Raw genomic sequence first — 21,030 nt, 5'->3', positions numbered from 1 at the left:
TGCAGCCGTGCCAATCGGTGCCATGGTTGTCCAGGACGGCACTTTGCGGCCGTTTTCACGAACGGTGAGAGCAGGTGTGATTGCGTTCGTGAAAACGGCCGTAAAGGCCTGGGAACTCGGCCCATCGGCCTGGGGAGAATCGCTGTTCGCCATAAAAAAACGGCGAGCAGCGATTCATGTCGTGGGGCGGCCGTGGGGGGGGGGGGGGGGGGGGGAATAGCGGGAGGGCGGGAAAAATGTTGGGAAGGCCCTCCCGCTATTCTCCGACCTGTCGTGGGCAGCGGAGAATCGCGCCCTTGGGGTTGATTCTCTGGCTTCCCAGCCACGTATTACGAGGTGGCGCGGCGCTCGCTGCTGCCGAGATTCCCAGCTCCTGCTAATGGGATTTCCCATTGAAGCCACCCCGTGCTGCTGGGAAACCGGCGGATGGTGAAACATTCCACCTCTAGACAGGTCATCTTTGTAAAGATATACTGAAAAGAAGTTTGCATTGAACAAACCGCAAATTCCTGCCCCCCCCCCCCCGCCACATCAGCTCATATAAGGATGTACAACAGTACACCATTCCCTATTGCCATACCCATATTGCCTGAAGCTTCAATAAAGGTTCAATTAATGATTTTTTTGAACCTAATGGATCAACCCTTTTTAATAGTTTTAAATTGCTGCTGAAATAAAAAGAACAGATTGGAAAATGGCAGAAAAGGCCAGCAGATCCATTAAATCTGTCACAACCTCATCAAAACACATGAATCTACCTCCACCCCCCCCCCCCCCCTCCGCCCCCACCCCACCACACACACACAGATATTCTACCTCGCCCTACATAGCTGTACAAGCTCCTGGAAGAGGCACAAAGCTCGGCTCTCTCAGACAATCGAAGTCTAAGAGATCACGCAGACCAAGTATTATTCATACAGCCATTTACCTTCTGTATCGTATTGTCTCTGTCCCTTGCCAAGGGTTAATGGAACCGCAAACTAGCACTTGCAACTTCTATACCTTGACACATGCTGCCTGTGACAGCAGCTGGTTACTATTTATGAGGGAAAAAAAGCCCCTTGCACTTCAAGTTGTAAGCTATATAAACCAGAATGAACAAGTTTCTTGGACACACCAGCTATCACCATTACTCTCATTCACCGACCACACCTTCCAGCAGGATTTGAGCTGACTGACATTTAAAATGAAGCCGAAGGTGCCAACAGAATGTATTGATATCAGCAGTTTGAATAGATGGTCTGAGAAATTCCATCTCTTTATCGACAGCATTTTATGTGGATGGCCAATTATCTCAGTAATGTCAATGGGCAGGAATCTACAGTCGTTTGCGTAATTGCCTTATTTTTAACCTGAAACTTCAATCGGTAATTGCATTTGGGTTTGGTTTAGCATCACTCCCAGCAGCAGTGATTTTCCCAAATCCCCAGTTCGTGTTCTAATGAAGTGCCACTGTGAAGCTGAGAAGCTGGAGAGTCAGTATCACCGCAAGGTTCCAGCAGATAGAACCTGATAAGAAAACACAAATCGGGCAATAAGTTAGAACGAAAAGTCAACACTGTTGCTGTAATAGCAGTTTAATACTCAATATTTGCTGAATAAACCAGATTAATCAATTTCCATTTTGCTGCAAGTGAGGTCACCGATTTCATTAATGCCTCCTGACGTCACCACAATCTGCTTCCATTCAGCTAACCGGATTTTTAATGGAGAAAGTGGACAAGGTTAGTTAAATAGTTTTATTCAAGCACCGTCATTATGAAGGACAAATTAATCTCATGGTCACACATTGCTGTAAGAGAGACTAATTTATATTTGCTATTTGGAAACTGTGTGGTATAACCATTTTTCAGACATCCGTCCACTGCTAGATTTGTAGAGTTAAAGTCATCTGTAAGTCTTTATTATATAATAAGTAGGGTATCAATCTTCAAGGGCCAAAATGGGGAGTAGGAAGAGATAGAAAAGGAAATGTGAAGAGCATTTTCAAAGGGACCCAGCATACACGGTGGATTTTGAATATCAATGGAATCATAAAAATATTAAACAAAAGGACATACATCCAGTGCTCATACTAATAACCTCACTGGCTCAAAATCCTGGGCTTACAAAGGATTTTATCCTTTCAAATATCTCTCCTCCATTATTCAGCAGGTCTGTACATACAAGCCTCTTATAGGACGTTGCGTTGGAGATAGATGTGGGGGGCGATTCTCTGCTCCCCACGCCGGGTGGGAGAATCGCGGGAGGGCCGGGCGAATCACGACATGCTGCCCTGGCACCCCCCGCGATTTTCCCACCCCCCCCAAAGTGGCATGTCGCGTCTTGCGACACGCCGCTCGGAAAATCGCCGCTCGCTGTTTCTCACAGCGACCGGCGAGTCTCCGGCCCAGATGGGCCGAGCGGCCTGACGAACCCGACCGGTTCACGCCGGCGTCAACCACACCTGGTCGCTGCCTGCGTGAACATTGCGCGACCGGTAAGTGTGGGGCCTGTGGGGGGGCGGAGGGAGGATCGGGCACCACGGGCGTGCTCATGAGATGTCAGGCCCACGATCGGTACCCACCGATCGTCAGGCCGGCGTCTCTAAAGGACGCACTCTTTTCCCTCCGCCGCCCCGCAAGATCAAGCTGCCATGTCTTCCGGGGCAGCGGAGGGGAAGACGGCAACCGCACATGCGCGGGTTGGCGCCGGCCAACCTGCGCATTGCGGCTGACGTCACTTAGGCGGCGCCGGCCGCGTCATTCCCGGCGTGCCGCATTGACACAAGCATCAAGGCCGGGCCCTCGGGATTTACGCGCCGCCACTCCTAGCCCACTGGGGGGAGGGGGAGAATAGGGGGTGAGGAGCGGCCTCCGATGCCGGAGTGAAACACTCCGGGTCTCACTCCGGCGGCGGCTGTTTCTCTCCATTTCGGAGAATCGTGCCCGTGGAGTCTGCTCTAATTAAGTCTGAGGTTGTACATGAATGATCATTTTACATAAAGGTAATGGAAAATATAGGCACATCATTTGCTCAAAGCTTTCCTCCAACGTCCACTAAAAAGTGTACACCATTATCTGCAGCACGGCAGCACAGTGGTTATCATTGCTGCTTCACGGCACCGAGGTTCCAGGTTCGATCCCGTCTCTGGGTCACTGTCCGTGTGGAATTTGCACTTTCTCCCCGTGTTTCCGTGGATTTCAACCCCACAATCCAAAAGATGTGCAGGCTAGGTGGACTGGGGCTGGTTTAGCACAGTGGGCTCAACAGCTGGCTTGTAATGCAGAACAAGACCAGCAGCGCGGGTTCAATTCTCGTACCGGCTTCCCCGAACAAGCGCCGGACTGTGGTGACTCGGGGCTTTTCACAGTAACTTCATTGAAGCCTACTTGTGACAATAAGCAATTATTATTACAATTATTATTATTAAATTGGCTGTTAATTGGAAAAAATGAATTGGAGACTCTAAATTTATTTAAAAAAAAGAGTTTATACCATTATCAAAATATCCCTTTTCATTTCTGGTAGTACATTTTCAGTTTCATTTTCATTCATTTTAATGAAGGTTGCATTACATCAACTGGACGGTAAATTCTGAATCATCTGTGCCAAGGAAAGCAACTGTCAAGGTGGAACCTTCAGCCCCTTTGGGGTCCAAAGCAGTTTGAAGCAACTTCGCTATTTCAATGCAATCTCATTGAACGTGAGCAATTTGTTGCAGGATTTCATAAGCTCTGCATATGTACAAGATGTGTCATGAAGAAGAAAACCACACAAGTCTATGCCGCAACAGCTAGGGCCTGGAATAGTGAATTGACTATTGGTCAGTCAATAAACCAGCGTTTGCTTATCACAAGCAAGAAGCCACGTGGAGTTGGAAGGTAATGGAGCACATTTTGCAGCTCCAATGATGGCAGGACTGTCAGTATTTGCCATTATTATAGTGTGAAACTGTCAGTAACTTTTGTCCTTGCATGCGCTGTTACATGCAGAAATACAGAAGCTGCTATCAGTGATTTCCTGTTCTTCTACAGGATGTACTGTTGAAATCCCCATTGTTGAAATCACTCATATATGCTTCAAACCCACTGCAAAAAAAAATCCCCAAAGCATTATGCCTTGTTGAATGAAGAACAACATTTTTAATAGAATGTAAAGCTATTATTATTGCGGGACAACATCTCTAGCCTTGAGAAATGAATTTCATATTTGTGGAATGTCAATTTTTTTTCTCCTATTTTCCATAGGTTACTGATATAATAATAAAATCAGTAACCAAAATACTGCGGATGCCATGAATCTGAAATAAAAACAGAAAGTGCTGAATAAACTCAGCAGGTCTGGTGTATCTGTGGAGAGAGATACACAGTAAACGGGCAGGATTCTCCATTGGCTAACAGCGGAATTGGGAAACATAATTGGGCAGAGAGTCGCATGTCAGTTGAAAATAGTGATTGGCGGCGGGTGCCAAACGGAATGCCATGTTCCGGCCATTTGCCAGCGGCATGAATGCATTCTACGCCGCATGTCGGCGTGGCCATGCAGATTGTAGAGTAAACGCAGTTGGACTATCAGTAACGGGCCCGACACGGTATTCTCCAGACCTCCAGCGATGCTCCGCCTCCATCAGGAGGAATTACAGATGGTGTGTTTTACCTGTGGTACATAAAATTTGGAAGCAGGCACCAAGGCTGCTGAGGGAGACAGAGAAGGTCGGACCAATTGGTAAGGGTGGAGAGACGGCTGCCCAACAGACCGAGGAGGAGTTGGGAAGGGAGTGCTGCATCAGGCCCCATGTATATATCAGCAGTGATAGTTTCTGGTGTTTGGCCGGATGAATTAGTGCACTAGAAAATGTCTAGTTCATGACTACTTGAACATTTATTGATTTACAATAACGTGGGTCAGATAACAATATGGAAACTACTAAAACGACTAACTATTAATTTAATGTTATAAAATTATCCAAGAGCGACTATCCACTACGATAACTATCTCCAGTCTCCCCAAGGTTGCAGTGTTGCGTGGTTGTTCTTTACTGCCACCTGCTGGTTGGAGGTTGTATCTGTTTCCCATAGGTTACTGATATTTACATAACTGCTTATTCATATCATCACAGGCAGCACCTGTCATTCGAGGACCTGCCGGACTGAGCTTGTCACTGAAGGCTCCGGCTGAGCAGGGATATCGTCCGACATCTCTGCCAGATCATAGTGCATCTTGCTCCGTGGGGATAAGGGGAGGACACCCTGCCCCCGTGGTTGTCAAAGTGACGATTGCACCGAACGTTTACACCATGGGATCTGTCCATGCACCAAGTGGGCAACTGTCCGGGATTTCTTATGCCTCAGTGCACAGGTGCATCTGTGTCGGAATGGAGACCGTGTATGCCTGGCCGACACAATACATTAACTTCGCCGTGGACCGAGCCCACCAGGTTTCCCGGACAGTAGGATTGCCGCCATTGCTGGGATGCCCCAGATCCAGGGAGTGATTGACAGGACACATGTACCCCTCCAAGCACTGGTGCACGAGGTGCCGGTCTTCACGAACTAAAAGGGGTTCTCCATGAACAGCCAGTTGGTGTGTGATCATGAGATGCACATCATGCACGTCGGCACCCGATACCCGGGCAGTATGCACGACGCCTTCATCCTGGCACACTCAACAGTTTCCGATACCTTTGCGGCACACTCCTGGGTGAGAGATTGGCTCCTGGGTGGCATGGGTTATCTGCTGCAGACGTGGCTGATGACACCTATCCGGATGTCACAGACCAACACACAGATCCGCTACAACGCCACCCATGCAGCGACCAGGAACGTGAGCGAGTGGTGCACGGCATGCTCAAGATGCGGTTCAAGAGGAGGACAAATATCAGGCATCGTCCGATGAGGAGGATGCAGAGGTGAGCTAGGATGAGCGGGGATGTGGCCCATGCGGGGCATGAGGCCCAGGCAACCACAGGAGGCTGCATAACGTGTGTCCCTGGGCTGCCGTGCACTGGACAATCTAACCACCTCCAGGTTCACTGACTCGAGGGCCTGGCCACCGGCAGCCCTACTTCCGGTCCCACCCACCCCACATTTCCCCCCCCTCCCTCCAAACACCCTCTCCCCATCCACCCTCCCTGAACCCCCCATCACCATCACACCTGTCCACCCTCCCTTCACCCACCACTCCCCCACACCTATGCCACCCTCTGTTACCTTACCTGCCTCACTACATGGTGCTGGTCCTGGGTTGAAAGTATTAGTGGGTCTAGTCCATAGGATTGATGTTGATGATGCCCCGCTCCGCAATGAGCTCTGGTGCTTCATATCGTTTGACTCTTTCCCACTGTAGCACATTCCCCGTATACCCAAGTGGATCCCTGCATGCGGCCTGACCATTCAACCGTATGGTTCCATCGAACCCTTGGGGTGGCAGAGGTAATCAATGGGGCAACCCGAAATTTGAGTATTGTATTGTTCCCAACAGCCCTAGTTAGGTAGACACAAGGGTTATTATGGTTTGTGTTGTGGGGCAAGGGCAGGTATAGCTATGGAGTAGAGCCGGTTAGTTTAAATGGCCTATCCCTGTTCCCATTTTCCACTGTTCCAATGAAACATCGACGCTTTTCATTCCAAACAATAGAGCCCGCTTAACATTGTCCCCGAGATTCATTAATAAAGCCACTGCTTACCTGCACCACCAGCAACTCGTGGAAATCCTGCATTTTCCTTTAAGGCATTAAGTTTTTCCTTTGGCAAGTCTCTTTTCTGTGCTTCAGTTACCGCACCATAATTCTGTGGCCCCAAATTTCTCAGTTGCTCAACACTCATAGCCTAACGTATTAGGAAAGAGAGATTTTTGTCAACTAATTGAGAACAGATTGTATCTGAAAAATCCATTCAGGTACTCCCACAGATGATGTGAGAGTACGACTTCATTAACGTGCTGTGCTTTTTAGCTGAAATCTAGCAAAGAATTACAAAAGCAAAATTACGTAAGTGCCAACAAATTTGCAGGCACATTCTACACATTATCAGGGAATTTTCAGGCATTGCCAATCCTGGCAAAGCCAATACAGATCCGCTGTCTTGAAGATAAAAGACAAACAATTTGTAACTGGTCCACTGGGACAGATTTACTTGCTTTCTCCCCTGGTGTCTTAGATGCAACACATAAAAGAATATTGGCTAAAAAGGATTGCGTGTCTGTTATGGGACCTTGACATATGCTTCATGATAAACTTTTTCAAGTAGTCTTGATCCACAGCAAGCATGGCTCTCCCATTCTCTCCGCCTGCCACTTTCCGTCCGCCTGCTGGGAGGATTTGCAAGTTGACACACTCAACCTGTTGGCCCTGTTTTGGACGCCCCTTCCTTGGCTATCAAGTTCTGGGGTGGGACCCAAACCCGGAGCTTATCCATAAGAGGCGGGGTTGCTACCCACTTTGCCAAAAGGCCTCCAGAATTGAGAGTTCCACCTGCATTAGCAAGATATTGTAGGTTCTATTGTAATGCACCAAGCATTGTACAGTGACAAACATTATCGTGATTTACTAATGACACTTGGCAGTCATGTATTTGGAAAGATGATAAAGCGGGTGAAATCTCACTTTAAGAGGGGGACATAAAATATTTACCTCCATTCTATGAGGTAAATAAGACCCGAATTGTCACTTAGCTCAGATTTGATTGGTATTTGCATAGTGCAACGTCTGACCAGTTCCATGAGCGATGGAATTGGAGAGAAGTGTCAAAGCTCCATGTTCTGCAATTGTAACCATTGTTCCCCTCAAATTGACTTGTGCCCAGCCATATTGGCCCGATCTTGAGGGTCCAATCTTGTGAGTTGCACTGAGACATACGTTTGGTGCTTCATCGCCAATCTGCTCAATTTAAGTGAGGGCCTGAAAATCAAGAGAACCTTCTCACTGCTGTAATATCCATCCACCCCAGTGTTTCATCAAAAAGTCAAAAAATACTTCAGAATGTTTCAGAGTGCATTAAAAATCAATAATATTCCTCAACTGTGTTGAAGCAAGTTCGTTAGCATTTGTTTTCTCATTTGATTCCTTCTGCTAATCCACTTTCCAATGTAATACAGTACAGAGTTGCTATGGTACTTGCCGAAAAGACTTTGACAGGGAACTTGGAGACAGCTGCTGGTCTCAGGAATGAAACTGTGGATGTCTTCAATCTGGCCACTTCCTCAGCATTAAGCCCCGCTGTAAAGTAGAGGTATATACTGGATAGATCAGGACATTAAAAAAGCAGCACATTTTCAACACTTTCAATAGTTGCTGTACAACCAGCAGGATTCTCCACTGGGTGTTGTATTCATGATTCCTGCAGCCTGCTACATGCAAAGCAGAAACCTGAGCGAGTGGGATGGAAGCTATCATCCTTGAATTTTTCAGAAGATTATTGGGGGAAACATAATAATTTCAGTCAGCCCTTCCCTAATCAATCTTGTTGTTCTGTATTTGTTTTTAACCCTTATGCCCAATTTCCATTACTATGCTCCAGGCTGATTTGGCCTATTGTTTCTAATTGTTGCACTGTCAAGAACAAAAGATTTAAATTATGGGATTCATTCTCAGAGTTCTTGGTAGGGTCAGAGGCTGTCAACAGGGTTGAAGAGGGATGGAAATGCTATTTGAATTATTTGCTTATCTGAGGGATAAACAATGATCAGGAATAGTGTCAAGGGAATGTCACTTTAAGAAATGTTTGTCTTCTCAAGTGGCTGCAGTGATATCAGTGTGTGGGTGGAGCTGGGCTTTTGCTCTGCTTTTTACTTTTGTTTTGAGATGGAAGCAGTTTTTGGCTCTGAGTTTTAGTTTCGTTTTCAGTTGGAGAGCAGCATTCAAACCAAGGAGGTGTATTTTGGTCTCTCTTTCTGCATGCTGAAGAATGTCTCCAGATCACTTGATAATTTCAAAGTAATACCTGTTTCTGTAAAGAATGCAAACCTACTGCCTTTGTTAAAAAGGCTCTTTGACTAATGGGTGTTGTTGGGAAAGTTATTAAGGGTTACCTATAGAGTACTGTATCTTGGGGGGGGGCACATCAGTGTTGGTAGTTGATAAGATGTTTACTGTGTGTTTATAAAATGTTAACTGGATTCATAGAATAAACATTGTTTTGTTGAAAAATACTTTAGATCTCTGTTGCATCACATCTGTAAAGTGGACTCTCGTGCTCCCCATAACCAAAACCTATTAAAAGTTGTGGGTCAGGTGAACTCCAAGATGTACTTTGGTGTTCTCTAAACCCTGGCCCATAGTAATAGTTTGATCAAACAGCAACTTTTAAAATTCTTTCATGGTGTGTGAGCATCACTGGCTATGCCAGCAGTTATTTCCCGAGCCTAATTGCCCTTGAGAAGGAGCTGGTGAGCCACGTTCTTGAACTGTTGCAGTCCATGTCAGTACATCTAACATGTTTTGTATTCGTTCATGGGATATGGGCATCGCCGACTGGGCCATCATTTAACTGTGGGTCTGGAGTCACATGTAGGCCAGACTGGGTAAGGATGACACATTTCCTTCCCTAAAGGACGTTAATGAACCAGATGGGTTTGTACAACAGTTGACAATGGTTTCATGGTCATTATTAGACTTGTAATTCCAGATTTTTATTGAATTCAAATTCCACAATCTGCTTTGGTGATATTCGAACCTGGGATCCCAGAGCATTATCCTGGGTCTCTGGAGTGCCAGTCCAGTGACAATACCACTATGCAAATGCTTTCTCTAACTGCTATTAGAGATTACATTCCCTAGATTTGAACCTGTGACGTTGAAAGAATGATGGTATCGTTCCAAGTCAGGATGGTGTGTGGCTTGGAGGGGAACTTCCATGTGGTGGCGCTCCCACACACATCTTCTGCTCTTTTATAAGTTAATAGAGGTGGAGGGTTGGGTAGGGATTGTGGAAGGAGCCTTGATGAGTCACTGCAGTGCATCTTGTAGATGGTACACACTGTTGCTACTGTGTGGTGGCAGTGGAGGGAGTGAATGTGTAAGGTGGAACTATCAAGCAAGCTGCTCCATCCTGGAGGTTTCTGAGTGCTTTTGGAGCCGCACACATCCAAGCAAGTGAAGAATATTCCATCGCTGACAAGTACTGACTTGAGACTTGTAGATGGTGGACAGGCTTTGGGGAGTCAGGGGGTAAGAATTCATCTCTGCAGAACTCCCAGGGCCGGATTCCCTGCCTCCCAGCCACATGTTTCTCAGCGGCTTGAGGTGGCGCACTGTTCGCTGGTGGCAGGATACTCTGCTCCCTCCACTGACAATGCAAATTCCCATTGAAGTCACCTCACGCCCCCAGGACGCCATGGGCGGGGTGCACCGCCCGCAGAACCAGAGAATCATGCTGCCAGCGAACGGCTGGAGAATCCTGGCCCCGGCATTTGACCTGCTCTTTTTGCCACAGTATTTATATGGCTGGTTCAGTTCAGTTCCTGGTCAATTGATAGATAGGTTTCAGCAATAATAAGGTCATTGAATGTCAAGGGGAGATGGTTGGATTCACGCCATACTGTAACATGTAAGCATGTCTCACCTGCTACTACCCCTATCTCCTGTAATTCTGCTCCGGTCCAGCTCTCCACATCGGGAAATGCCTCCACTGCTTTTTCCTTCAAAGCAGTTAGAGCCTCTATTTTAGGGCACATCACACTTCCAATTTCCCTGGCAGCAGCACTGTGGAATATAAAACAGAGCAATCTGTGAGTTTGTTATTGCCTTGGTAATGCTTAGTACAGATGATTTGATTCAAATTTAGAATAATTAAGTAAAGTAAAATCTGATCCTCATAAGCCACTAAAACAAAAGCACTGACCCATGAAGTACATCAGTCTGTAACTGCAGGGAATGTGTCAGTGGGATCAATAACCACCACCAATTACAGTTCACGTTGCAAGAATTAGTATGAACTTCCTCCATTTATTTAACTCTGCTGAAGGTATTTGTTTAATGCAGTTGGTAAATGCTACATTCAGGCAAATAATTTTCCGGCCTTGATCCCCACTCGGTGTTAAACTATTTAGTCCCAGCCAGGATAATGCTATGTGTGCTGCAGTGAACCACATGCCCCAAGCGTGGGGAAAGTGAGAACAAAGATCAGTCTTAATTTCTGTTCAAATTACTTTTCAGTGAATCTCTACTTGAAGTGGATGTGTCTGGACATTCGAAACATACGCAACTATGATGTGCTCCACATTCACTGGCTTACTAGGTTGCCCTGTCCACATCTGTAATGAACCATGGCTGCTTGGAATAACTATTGGAAGGCTAAGGCTGAGGAACTGCACACGACTGAGTGTTAGCAGAAAGGAAGGAGGAAAAGAGATAAAAAATGTTTTAAAAAAAGACTCCCAACACATATTTCCATCATCAATTTTACTCCAGCTGTTTTAACAAATTGCAACCACCTCTCCTCCCTTGACCTCTCAAGGTGAAACGGGTTCACACTACCAGCTCTTGCAAACAACTGTCAAATTTCATGGAATGATTGAGCATCAGAGTCTGTTCCTTGCCCAAGAACTTCCAACCAGTCCTTTTTCAAAGTACATTCCCCAACACCACATCGGCTGCTTTTGTGGAAAACTGTTTCACGTTTGCATGACCCAGACATTTTTTTGGAATAATTTTCCACATTTCAAACCTTAATCTCACGTCAAAGCGAAAAGTTCACAGGACAAAATGATGAATGAGCTGATTTTACCTGTAGGCTGCTGCATTAATTTTCTTGATCTGTTCTGAGCTACGGGTACAAAGGAAATAGCCCATAGCCACCAGATCTGTGCTGGTGAGTGTACTGTCTGCTCGCTCACCCAAAAGGTTCTGCATGATAGTCTTGGCTCGTGAGTCATACTGTGAAGGAAATGCATTCTCAGTAAATCATCAGGCCTTGTATGCAATAATTTAATTATATAGTTGTAAATTCACAACATCAAATTGGTATATGTTTATCTTTAAGAATCAGTGATAAATGATGCAAAACAGAGAGTAATCAGTATTACAAAGATGCGTATTTGCGCCTAAGAGGCATAACAAGTATTGCCGTTCAACACTTCCTCCAACTGTAGATCACTGCATCTTTGCCAGTTTTTCAAATGGCCACATTTGTGATCTCGAGAATTTTCTCGTCAAACCAATTCCTCAAACCTTCCTCTAAAATCTACCCAAACTTTCTGGCCAGGATTCTTCGGGTCCACCTACAAAAATCGGGGATTCGCATTCGGGCGGAGAATAGCTCGTCGGCCCAAAATCGGAATTCACGCCGGGGCGTGAGACCCGTCGCTGGTCTCCGCTCCTGCCCTGCCGGTCATATTGGGCTTCCCGCCCACAGCAATCTTTGTTTGGATTGACAGCTGCAGGCAACTTCAAAAAAGCTAAGGGCGCGATTCTCCCAAACAGGGAGAAATCGTAAGGCTGGCATCAAAAACGGGCGGGTTTGACGCCAGCCTCCCCCTCCCCGACCGGGAACCGATTCTGGTCCCCGGTCGGGGCTAGCATGCCGCGGCCGTGAACTCCGCCATCGCGGGCTTAACGAATTTCGTTAAGCCCGCTTGCCAGAGTTTGCGACGGCTGACGCGTCACATGACGTCAGCCGCGCATGCGCGGATTGGAAGACTCCAACCACTGTATATATGTGTGCTGCAGTAGGGGGAGGTATGGTCGTACCTGTATTACAGGTTTCTTCGGTAAGCCCCTGCCGGCTAGCTCCGCCCACAGGGAGCTGTATAAATATTCGTAAGTTTCACTGAGATGCCATTCTACAGCTGCCACCGGAGGAATAGCATCTCACTGTAATAAAGCCTCTCTTGTACTTCACTCGATTCTTTGTGTACAATTGTTAGCGCCACAGCGTCCCACACCACAACCCTCTGGCATCTCGTAAAAAAGTCGACAGTGTTCCAATGGCTTCCCGCACATCAAGCGGAGTGCCTTGAGCTGAAGGTGAAGCTCACCACATTCCCAGTACTGGCATTCTTTGACTCAACCAAGGATACCAAGATATCCACAGATGAAAGCCAGGATGGCATTGGGGCGGTGCTCCTCCAGCGAGACAACTCCTCGTCCTGGGCTCCAGTGGCATACGCCTCCAGGGCCATGACTCCGACCGAACAACAGTATGCCCAGATCAAAAAGGAGTGCTTGGGTCTCCTTACAGGAATAGTCAAGTTTCATGACTACGTATACGGCCTGCCAAAGTTCACGGTAAACATGGTGCTCAGACAGATCCATGAGGGTCACCTGGGGTCGAGAAATGTCGACGCAGAGCTCGGCAGGCAGTTTACTGGCCTGGCATCAGCCAGGACATTGCCAACACAGTCCTCAACTGCACAACATGCCAGAAGTTTCAGCCAGCTCAGCCCAAGAAAACGCTACAACAGCAAAAAATCGTGACCTTTCCGTGGTCCAAGGTGGGGATAGACCACTTTTGCACCAATGAGCGTGATTACGTGCTCCTGGTCGACTACTTCTCCAGCTACCCAGAAGTGGTGAAACTGTCGGACCTCACGTCCAAGTCCGTCATCAAAGCCTGCAAAGAGACGTTTGCCAGGCATGAGATACCACTCACGGTAATGAGTGACAACGGTCCACGTTTCTACAGCCAAGAGTGGTATGACTTTGCAGGATCCTACCACTTTAGTCACATCACATCCAATCCCCAGGACCCGCAATCAAACGGGAAGGCCGACACTTTGTCAAGGGGATGCTGTGCAAGGCTGTAAACTCAGCCTCGGATTTCAACCTGATGCTATTGGCATACAGGGCAACCCCTCTGTCGACTGGTTTGTCTCTGGCGCAGTTGCTCATGAACCGCAACCTGAGTACGACTGTTCCAGCCATCCATCTTCCAGACCTTGACCACCTCACGGTGCTGCAGAAGGTGCAGCGATCCAGGGACCAGCAAAAGATCACGTATGATGCTCATGCCACAGATCTGCCTGCGCTGGCTCCAGACGATGTTGTTCGCGTTCAGCTGCCTGAGTGAGGTTGGTCAGCCCCAGGTGTTGTAGCAAGACAGGCTGCTCCCACGTCTTTCGTTGTCCAAATGGCTGATGGCTCCATTTTACGGCGTAACAGGAGGGCGCTGCGTAAAGTTCCCTGCCCATCACCCGACCGCACTTTTCCGCATGTCATTATGCCTCCTCCGGGCATCTTGCACCACAAGGCCACCGATCTGGCAGCGATCCCACCTGTCTACAAGGCCACCGAGATGGCAGCCATCCTGCCTGTCCAGGTGCCGGCGTGTCCCCCCCCCCCCCCCCCCCCCCCCCCCCCTCCACCTCTGCGGTGATCGACGAGAATACGTCGCCCACCACAAACACTGAATCTATAGATTTAAATCTTGTAAATTTTGTTCAGTTTTCTCTGTATCTGCACGAAGACACCTTCCCATGTACATATGTTCATTCAATCCCCACTTGAATGTAGTTTTGCATGCACATACAGCCACGTTCCAAAATGTATTTTAAAAGGGGGCGATGTCAAAATATCCACTCATGTATATCATGCGATGCAGACAGGCAGTGATTGACACAGAGGATAACCAATAAACACACACGACACAGAACAACCAATGACCAGACAGGACACCACCACTATAAAGCCCACAGGGCATTAAGGCTCTCCCTCTCTCACAGGACACGGCTAGGGAGATAGTCGCAGTGCACAGGCCAATGAACATCATCACCATGTGATAGAGAGCTAGTCTGGTCAAGCCAGCAGGAGGTTATAAGTTAGGTCAATAGAGTGTCAACCCAAGGGCAGCACGGTGGCCTAGTGGTTAGCACAGCTGCCTCACGGCGCTGAGGTCCTAGGTTCGAATCCCGGCTCTGGGTCACTGTCCGTGTGGAGTTTGCACATTCTCCCCGTGTCTGCGTGGGTTTCGCCCCCACAACCCAAAAATGTGCAGAGTAGGTGGATTGGCCGCGCTAAATTGCCCCTTAATTGGAAAAAATAATTGGATAATCTAAATTTATAAATAAAAATAAATAAATAAAAATAGAGTGTCAACCCACAGCAGATTATGTACAGCAATCAACAGGTTCAATAAAACAGTGTTGGATCGTCTCCTGTGTCGGAAGCCTGTTTCTCGTTTGACTGCATCCAGTTGCAGTCAATGTTAGACCAACACAGATAACAGATCAATGTCTTTGGTAAATTGCCCTTGTTGAACAATAGCAAATATCAGGGCCGTAATTCTCCAGCCGGTTGCTGGCGGTGGAATTCGCTGGTCCCACCGGCAGCGTGCCCCCATCCGCAGTTTTCCCGGCAGTGTGGGCTGTCTTCAACGGGAAATCCCATCGACATTGCCGGGAAACAGCCAATTACATCGTCAGCGCCGCCTCCTGCTGCCGATGAACATGCGGCGAGGGCGGGTGGGGGAATTCTAGCCACTCATTTCTGATTATATGTAATAGATAGAAATACATTTTCTAAACAGTCTTATCAATCCAATACCTTCCTAATGGTAATTCCTTGAAATGCAGAACTCAGTTCAGGGTCAATGTGGAATAATTCCAACTTTGTTCTTTGAACAAGACAGAGCACTAAAAATAGCTTTTGGGTTTGTATGAATGATAAATCAGCAGCTCATCCTCACCTCAGAGCTGGCCCAATCCTTGTAATCTGAGATAGCACCAACAGTATCAATATCAGGTTTAGTAAAATACTTCTTTACGTCCTCATCATTGAAGCCAAGTGTGATCATTTTCAGGGAGGCAAGTTCATCGTTTGTAATATCCATGCCATAAGCCTAAAGAGACAAGAATCAAATATATATAACTGCACCTTGCATATAATAATATATATATAGAGAGAGCGAGAGATAGAGAGAGAGCTAGAGAGCGAGAGAGAGAGAGAGAGGCTTCAACATAGTAGAATAAAATAAGGGGCGAAATTCTCCAACCTCCCGCAGGGTCAGGGAATCGCCCGGGGCCGGCATAAATCCCGCCCCCGCCGTGGCCGGAATTCTCCGCCACCCGGGAATCGGCGGGAGCAGGAATCACGCCCCCCGGTCAGCGTGCCCCCCGCGGCGATTCTCTGGCCCACGATGGGCCGAAGTCCTGCCGCTGACAGTCTTCTCCCGGCGGCGTGGTTTAAATCACCTCTGTGCCAGTGGGATTGGCGGCACGAGCGGACCCCCGGGGTCCTGGGGGGGCGCGAGGGATGATCGGGCCCTGGGGTTGCCCCCACGGTGGCTTGGTCCGCGATCGGGGCCCACCGATTGGTGGGCAGGCCAGTGCCGTGGGGGCACTCTTTTTCTTCCGCCGCCGCCACGACCTCCACCATGGCAGAGGCGGAAGAGACCCCCCCTACCACGCATGCGCCGGTGGTGACGTCAGCGCCCCTCCGGCGCATGCGCGGACTCATGCCGGCCGGCGAAGGCCTTTTGGCCAGCCCCGATGCTGGGCGGCGTAGAGCCAAAGGCCGTTGGCGCCAGTCGATGGAGCGGGAGCCACTCCGGCGCAGGCCTAGCCCCTAAAGGTGCGGAGAATTCCGCACCTTTGGGGAGGCCCGATGCCAGAGTGGTTGGCACCACTCCGCTACGCCGGGACTCCCCGCCCCGCCGGGTAGGGGAGAATTTCGCCCAAGGTTTAAACATTTTCTTTGGTACACGAACTGTGATGGACACAAAGGAGGTTTAGTTCATACTGAGGAAGAAAATTGCTGGAGACCCCAGACTCAGGGAAGTGGGTCTTTCTAGACCCTTCCCACCCTGAATTTAATAAGGGCCAGTTGGATATGTAATGGGCTCTCTACCCTTGTACCTGTGTACCTGCCTCCCAGATGGGGCGTTAAATTCTGGTCATAGTCTCACGGTCTGCTTCACCATTGTAATGCATTGAATGGCAAGAATGTAATGCATTGAATGGCATTGAAGGTGCTGCATGTCCACAGTTGGCAAGAACTTAACACCCGACAGAAAGTTAACTTAAGCCATTTTAACTGGAGATACCATTTTAACACCGTGCCAATTATTAATTGGTGCCACTCAATTTATCATGCTGTATAAAGTGTGGAGTCTCACTCCTTCAATATTAATTATTGCAGATTTTAAGAATGTCATTTAAACATTTAACTTTTTATTTTCTATCTGTTTTTTTCTTTCTCTTTTAACCAATTTCTCTTTCCCTCTCCTTGATTCTCTGCACCAGATTTGACATTGAAATCATCCATTACATACAAACAAGGAGCAGGAGTAGATCATCATGGCAGCACGGTAGCCTTGTGGATAACACAATTGCTTCACAGCTCCAGGGTCCCAGGTTCGATTCCAGCTTGGGTCACTGTCTGTGTGGAGTCTGCACATCCTCCCCGTGTGTGCATGTGCTTCCTCCAGGTGCTCCGGTTTCCTCCCACAGTCCAAAGATGTGCAGGTTAGGTGGATTGGCCATGATAAATTGCCCTTAGTGTCCAAAATTGCCCTTAGTATTGAGTGGGGTTACTGGGTTATGGGGATAAGGTGGAGGTGTTGACCTTGGGTAGGGTGCTCTTTCCAAGAGCCGGTGCAGACTCGATGGGCCGAATGGCCTCCTTCTGCACTGCAAATTCGATGATATCTGGCTTCTCAAGCCTGCTCCACCATTTAATAAGATAATGACTGATCTAACAGTAAGCTCATATCTATGTCCTGCTTACCCTCGATAACCTATCACACACCCCCCTGCTGGCCAAGAATCTATCCATCACTCCCTTAAAAATATTCAAAGACTTTGCTTCCACCACCTTTTCAGGAAGGGAGTCCCAAAGACACACAATGCTCTGATAGAATAATTTCTCCTCATCATCGTTTCAAATAGACGTCTCCTTATTTTTAATCAATGATCCCTCATTCTCAATTCTCCCACAAGAAGAAACATCCTCCCCACATCCACCCTGTCTAAACCAATTAGGATCATATATGTTTCAATCAAGTCACCTCTTACTGTTGTAAACTAACCTTCTCTGAACTGCTTCTAACCTATTTAAATCCTTCTTGAAATAAGGTGACCAATATTGTTACATTCTCCCGGGTTTAGAGGTTTGATGGTAGATTGAATTGAGGAATTTAAACAGAAAATAGGATTCAGTGGGCTAGTTTCAGAAAAAAATTACTTCATCTGGTGGAGGAATTCAAAAGAAGAGGACGCACTCCCAAAATTAATATTAGACCAGGGGTTTCCAAACTGGGGTCCATGGACCCCCAGGGCTCTGTCAAGGATCTCCAAGAGGTCCCAGAAGCTGCCGATTGCCACATGACTGGCAAACACTGGTTTGAATGCGATGTTGCCAATTCTTCTTAATAATGTTAATAAAAATTAGTATTATGAAGAAGAAGAATTTTCAAAATCAAATAAGCCAATCAGAGCAAGACCTCTTGGAGCACTGGTTTCTTTCCAGCATCATTGATCCCATTAAATATCACACAGCGTAAGGCTGATATACTTTTAATCAGAGAACTTTTAAATTATTACCAGATTAATATTTGCATAGATATAGTTAGAAAAGATGTGTTTACATTTGATTTCTGTGTTTGCACCTATATCGTGGCAAAAAAGGGGCATCAACATTATGAGAATTTCTGAGATTCCCCAATGCTGTTGGGAGGTCATTGGGAGGGATTCCGCAGCTGGAAAAGTTTGAGAAACCCTGTACTGGACCATTTTGAAGTGAAATCAGGCAGCATTGTTTTACATAAGGATATGGGAAATGTGGAACTGCCTCGCTGGGTAACTGGAACTGTTGGGTAAATTCCAGTTACCCAAGGCAAAGGTATCAAAGGATGTGCATCAAAGGTGGCTAAATGGAGTTAAGTACAGATGAGGCACATTCTAATTAAATAATGGAGTAGACTTGAGGGGCTGAATGGCCTGCATCTGTTCCTACATTCGCAACCTGCCTGATATTCAGTCCACGGAAATCAACTGACTTAATTCAAAATAAATGGGAAAATGATTCTCCCTAAACTACTCATTAATGCCTGTAATGAATAATGCCGCAGGAATTTGAATGAAACACTCATCTCCAGCTTCTTGTTTTAACTAGCCATCTACCCTGTCCTTCATTGTAACAAATACTGCATCATTCACTGTCGTCTCTCCACTGATGATATGGATAACTCCAAGGTGTTAAAGGAAAACAATCACCTCTTCTTAGAACAATCTATTCAGTATAAAAATATCTCTTCAGCACGCAGTGAACGGGAAAGTTCTAGCTGAATATTAAAGCTGCATTTTGTGTGGTTTCACAAAACCATTTGATTTCAGGCTGCTTCGTCATAGCCATCAGCGAATGCCAAAATAAGCAAGCTTTAAAACTTAATGCTCAAACTAAATCACACTCTCAATTAGCTTACCAGTTAATGCCTTTGGTTGTCGGTTAAATTTTCAATACCTTCTCTGGCCTCCGCTCCTTTAAAACGCCATTTACATCATATTATGCACCTCTGGCGCCTTTTATTATTCCGAATTGCCTTTACTGGTTATCTGATACTTCTGTAACCTTTGTCAACATGTTATCTCTAAGGCCCAGAACTGTGTCAATTTTCACTTTGCTTTCTTCAAGAATATTCAATTAAACAAGTAATATTCGGCTGGAGTAGACTTGAGCCTGACCCATAACGTCCACTTCACTTAATGTCAAAAAAGGTAGTTTTTATATTTTGGCACATAAATAGGTGAGACAAATATCTGCACAGGCATCTAGAATCCCCAGGATGCCTTCATATACTGGGCTTTCATTTTGTCCAATGAGATCAATCAAATCGACTAGCTTCCTAATCATTGCTTTTCATTAACTTTGCGTTGCAGATCTGTTGTTCAAAGGCAACTCTTAGCAATGCTCCAAAATGCGAACTAGTAATCAGACATTTCTCTGTGCAAATGATCATCACATAACAAGTCCCTGAGTTCAAATCAAGCACGTTTGTTGAGCCAAAACGGAGTGAAAATTCTAAATTTACCTAATGCAAATAATGCTAGCAGGAGAAGGGGAGAGGCCCCGCCAGCAGATCAATTGGGAAAAGGAAGGAAATGGCACAACATCTGCATTAATACCTCAGAGAAGGCTTTTTCAAAGTCGGGCTCACGACCCATGGGCGAGCTGAGGGTAGGTGTAAAAAGGGTCGGGGTGCACCCTGAAATTAGGATCGCGAACATAAAGAATGCCACGAAAATTGCTTTTGTGACGGTAGATTTGTATGGCCCAGCAGTGTGTAGCTGACATCCCAACAGCAAGCCAGGAGGTTAGCTGTAATTTGGCACCGTCAGATGATTAAGACTACAGCTGTGTAAAGGACATTTGATCATCGCCTGTCAATCCGATTCTTCACTGTTCCGAACTGAAGTCTTTCAATTGACCAATGTTCACCTGGGTAGATTTTCAGGTTAATCCACCAGGAGTCTCAGTCCCCATTTCTGTAGGGAAGCTAGCACAGAACCCAGCAGATACACACACTCTCTCTCTCTTGGTTCTCTCAATGGAAGCAGCTTTTGGGAAGACCAACACCAGGTTGGAGAGCTTACTCATCCATTCAAAATGTGTTGAGGGACAATAGGGAGAAAACTGTCTTCTTTCTTTCTGTCTGCAGCAAAACACGCTGCATTTACTGGATTAAACCTGGCACAGAACAATTACACGCTGGCTATTTCACAATAGTTACCGATGGAAAGTCCTCTGAACTTTACGGGGACTCACTGCCTTTGTCTACCTTTTCCCACCCAAAAATAATCTCACATTGATAATGTGGTGTTCTTTGTGTTGATTATTTCAGGATGGTTGGTATAGTGTTCACAAAAACCACAAAGAATAGCTTTTAACTTAAACAAAGCTATGATTTTATTTACGCTGCTAAACTGGGATTCAATAATATCTAACTACACTAATCTACTGCTAATCTCACGACTGGTATAAACTATAATCTAACGTTATTCACTCTATCTGCTCTTATGACGTTCACTAGTATCTCCTGCATACATACCTCCCCTAAGGTCCAGCATCACTGCCTTATATAGTTGTGTCTGTAGCTCCTTCTAGTGGCTACTCTCGACACT

At 46.6% G+C, this 21,030-nt stretch overlaps 1 protein-coding gene across 6 annotated transcripts in view; it reads right to left on the bottom strand.

Moving 5' to 3' along the window:
* Positions 1–946: 946 nt before the first annotated feature.
* Positions 947–21,030, bottom strand: part of LOC119953953 (otoancorin-like) — a 113,928-nt gene continuing 93,844 nt past the window's right edge. For all 6 annotated transcript variants that reach the window (XM_038778671.1, XM_038778669.1, XM_038778673.1 and 3 more), the window contains exons 20-25: positions 15,600–15,752; positions 11,706–11,854; positions 10,542–10,681; positions 8,100–8,197; positions 6,668–6,809; positions 947–1,509 (exon numbers count right to left, since the gene is read on the bottom strand). In XM_038778671.1, the coding sequence (XP_038634599.1) occupies positions 1,439–1,509; positions 6,668–6,809; positions 8,100–8,197; positions 10,542–10,681; positions 11,706–11,854; positions 15,600–15,752 (753 nt within the window). In that variant the 3' untranslated portion in view covers positions 947–1,438. The remainder of the gene's footprint in view (positions 1,510–6,667; positions 6,810–8,099; positions 8,198–10,541; positions 10,682–11,705; positions 11,855–15,599; positions 15,753–21,030) is intronic.

This window comes from Scyliorhinus canicula, chromosome 19, assembly GCF_902713615.1.
Source record: "Scyliorhinus canicula chromosome 19, sScyCan1.1, whole genome shotgun sequence".
Lineage (NCBI taxonomy): Eukaryota > Metazoa > Chordata > Chondrichthyes > Carcharhiniformes > Scyliorhinidae > Scyliorhinus > Scyliorhinus canicula.
This window is presented reverse-complemented; position numbering and strand designations above follow the sequence as displayed.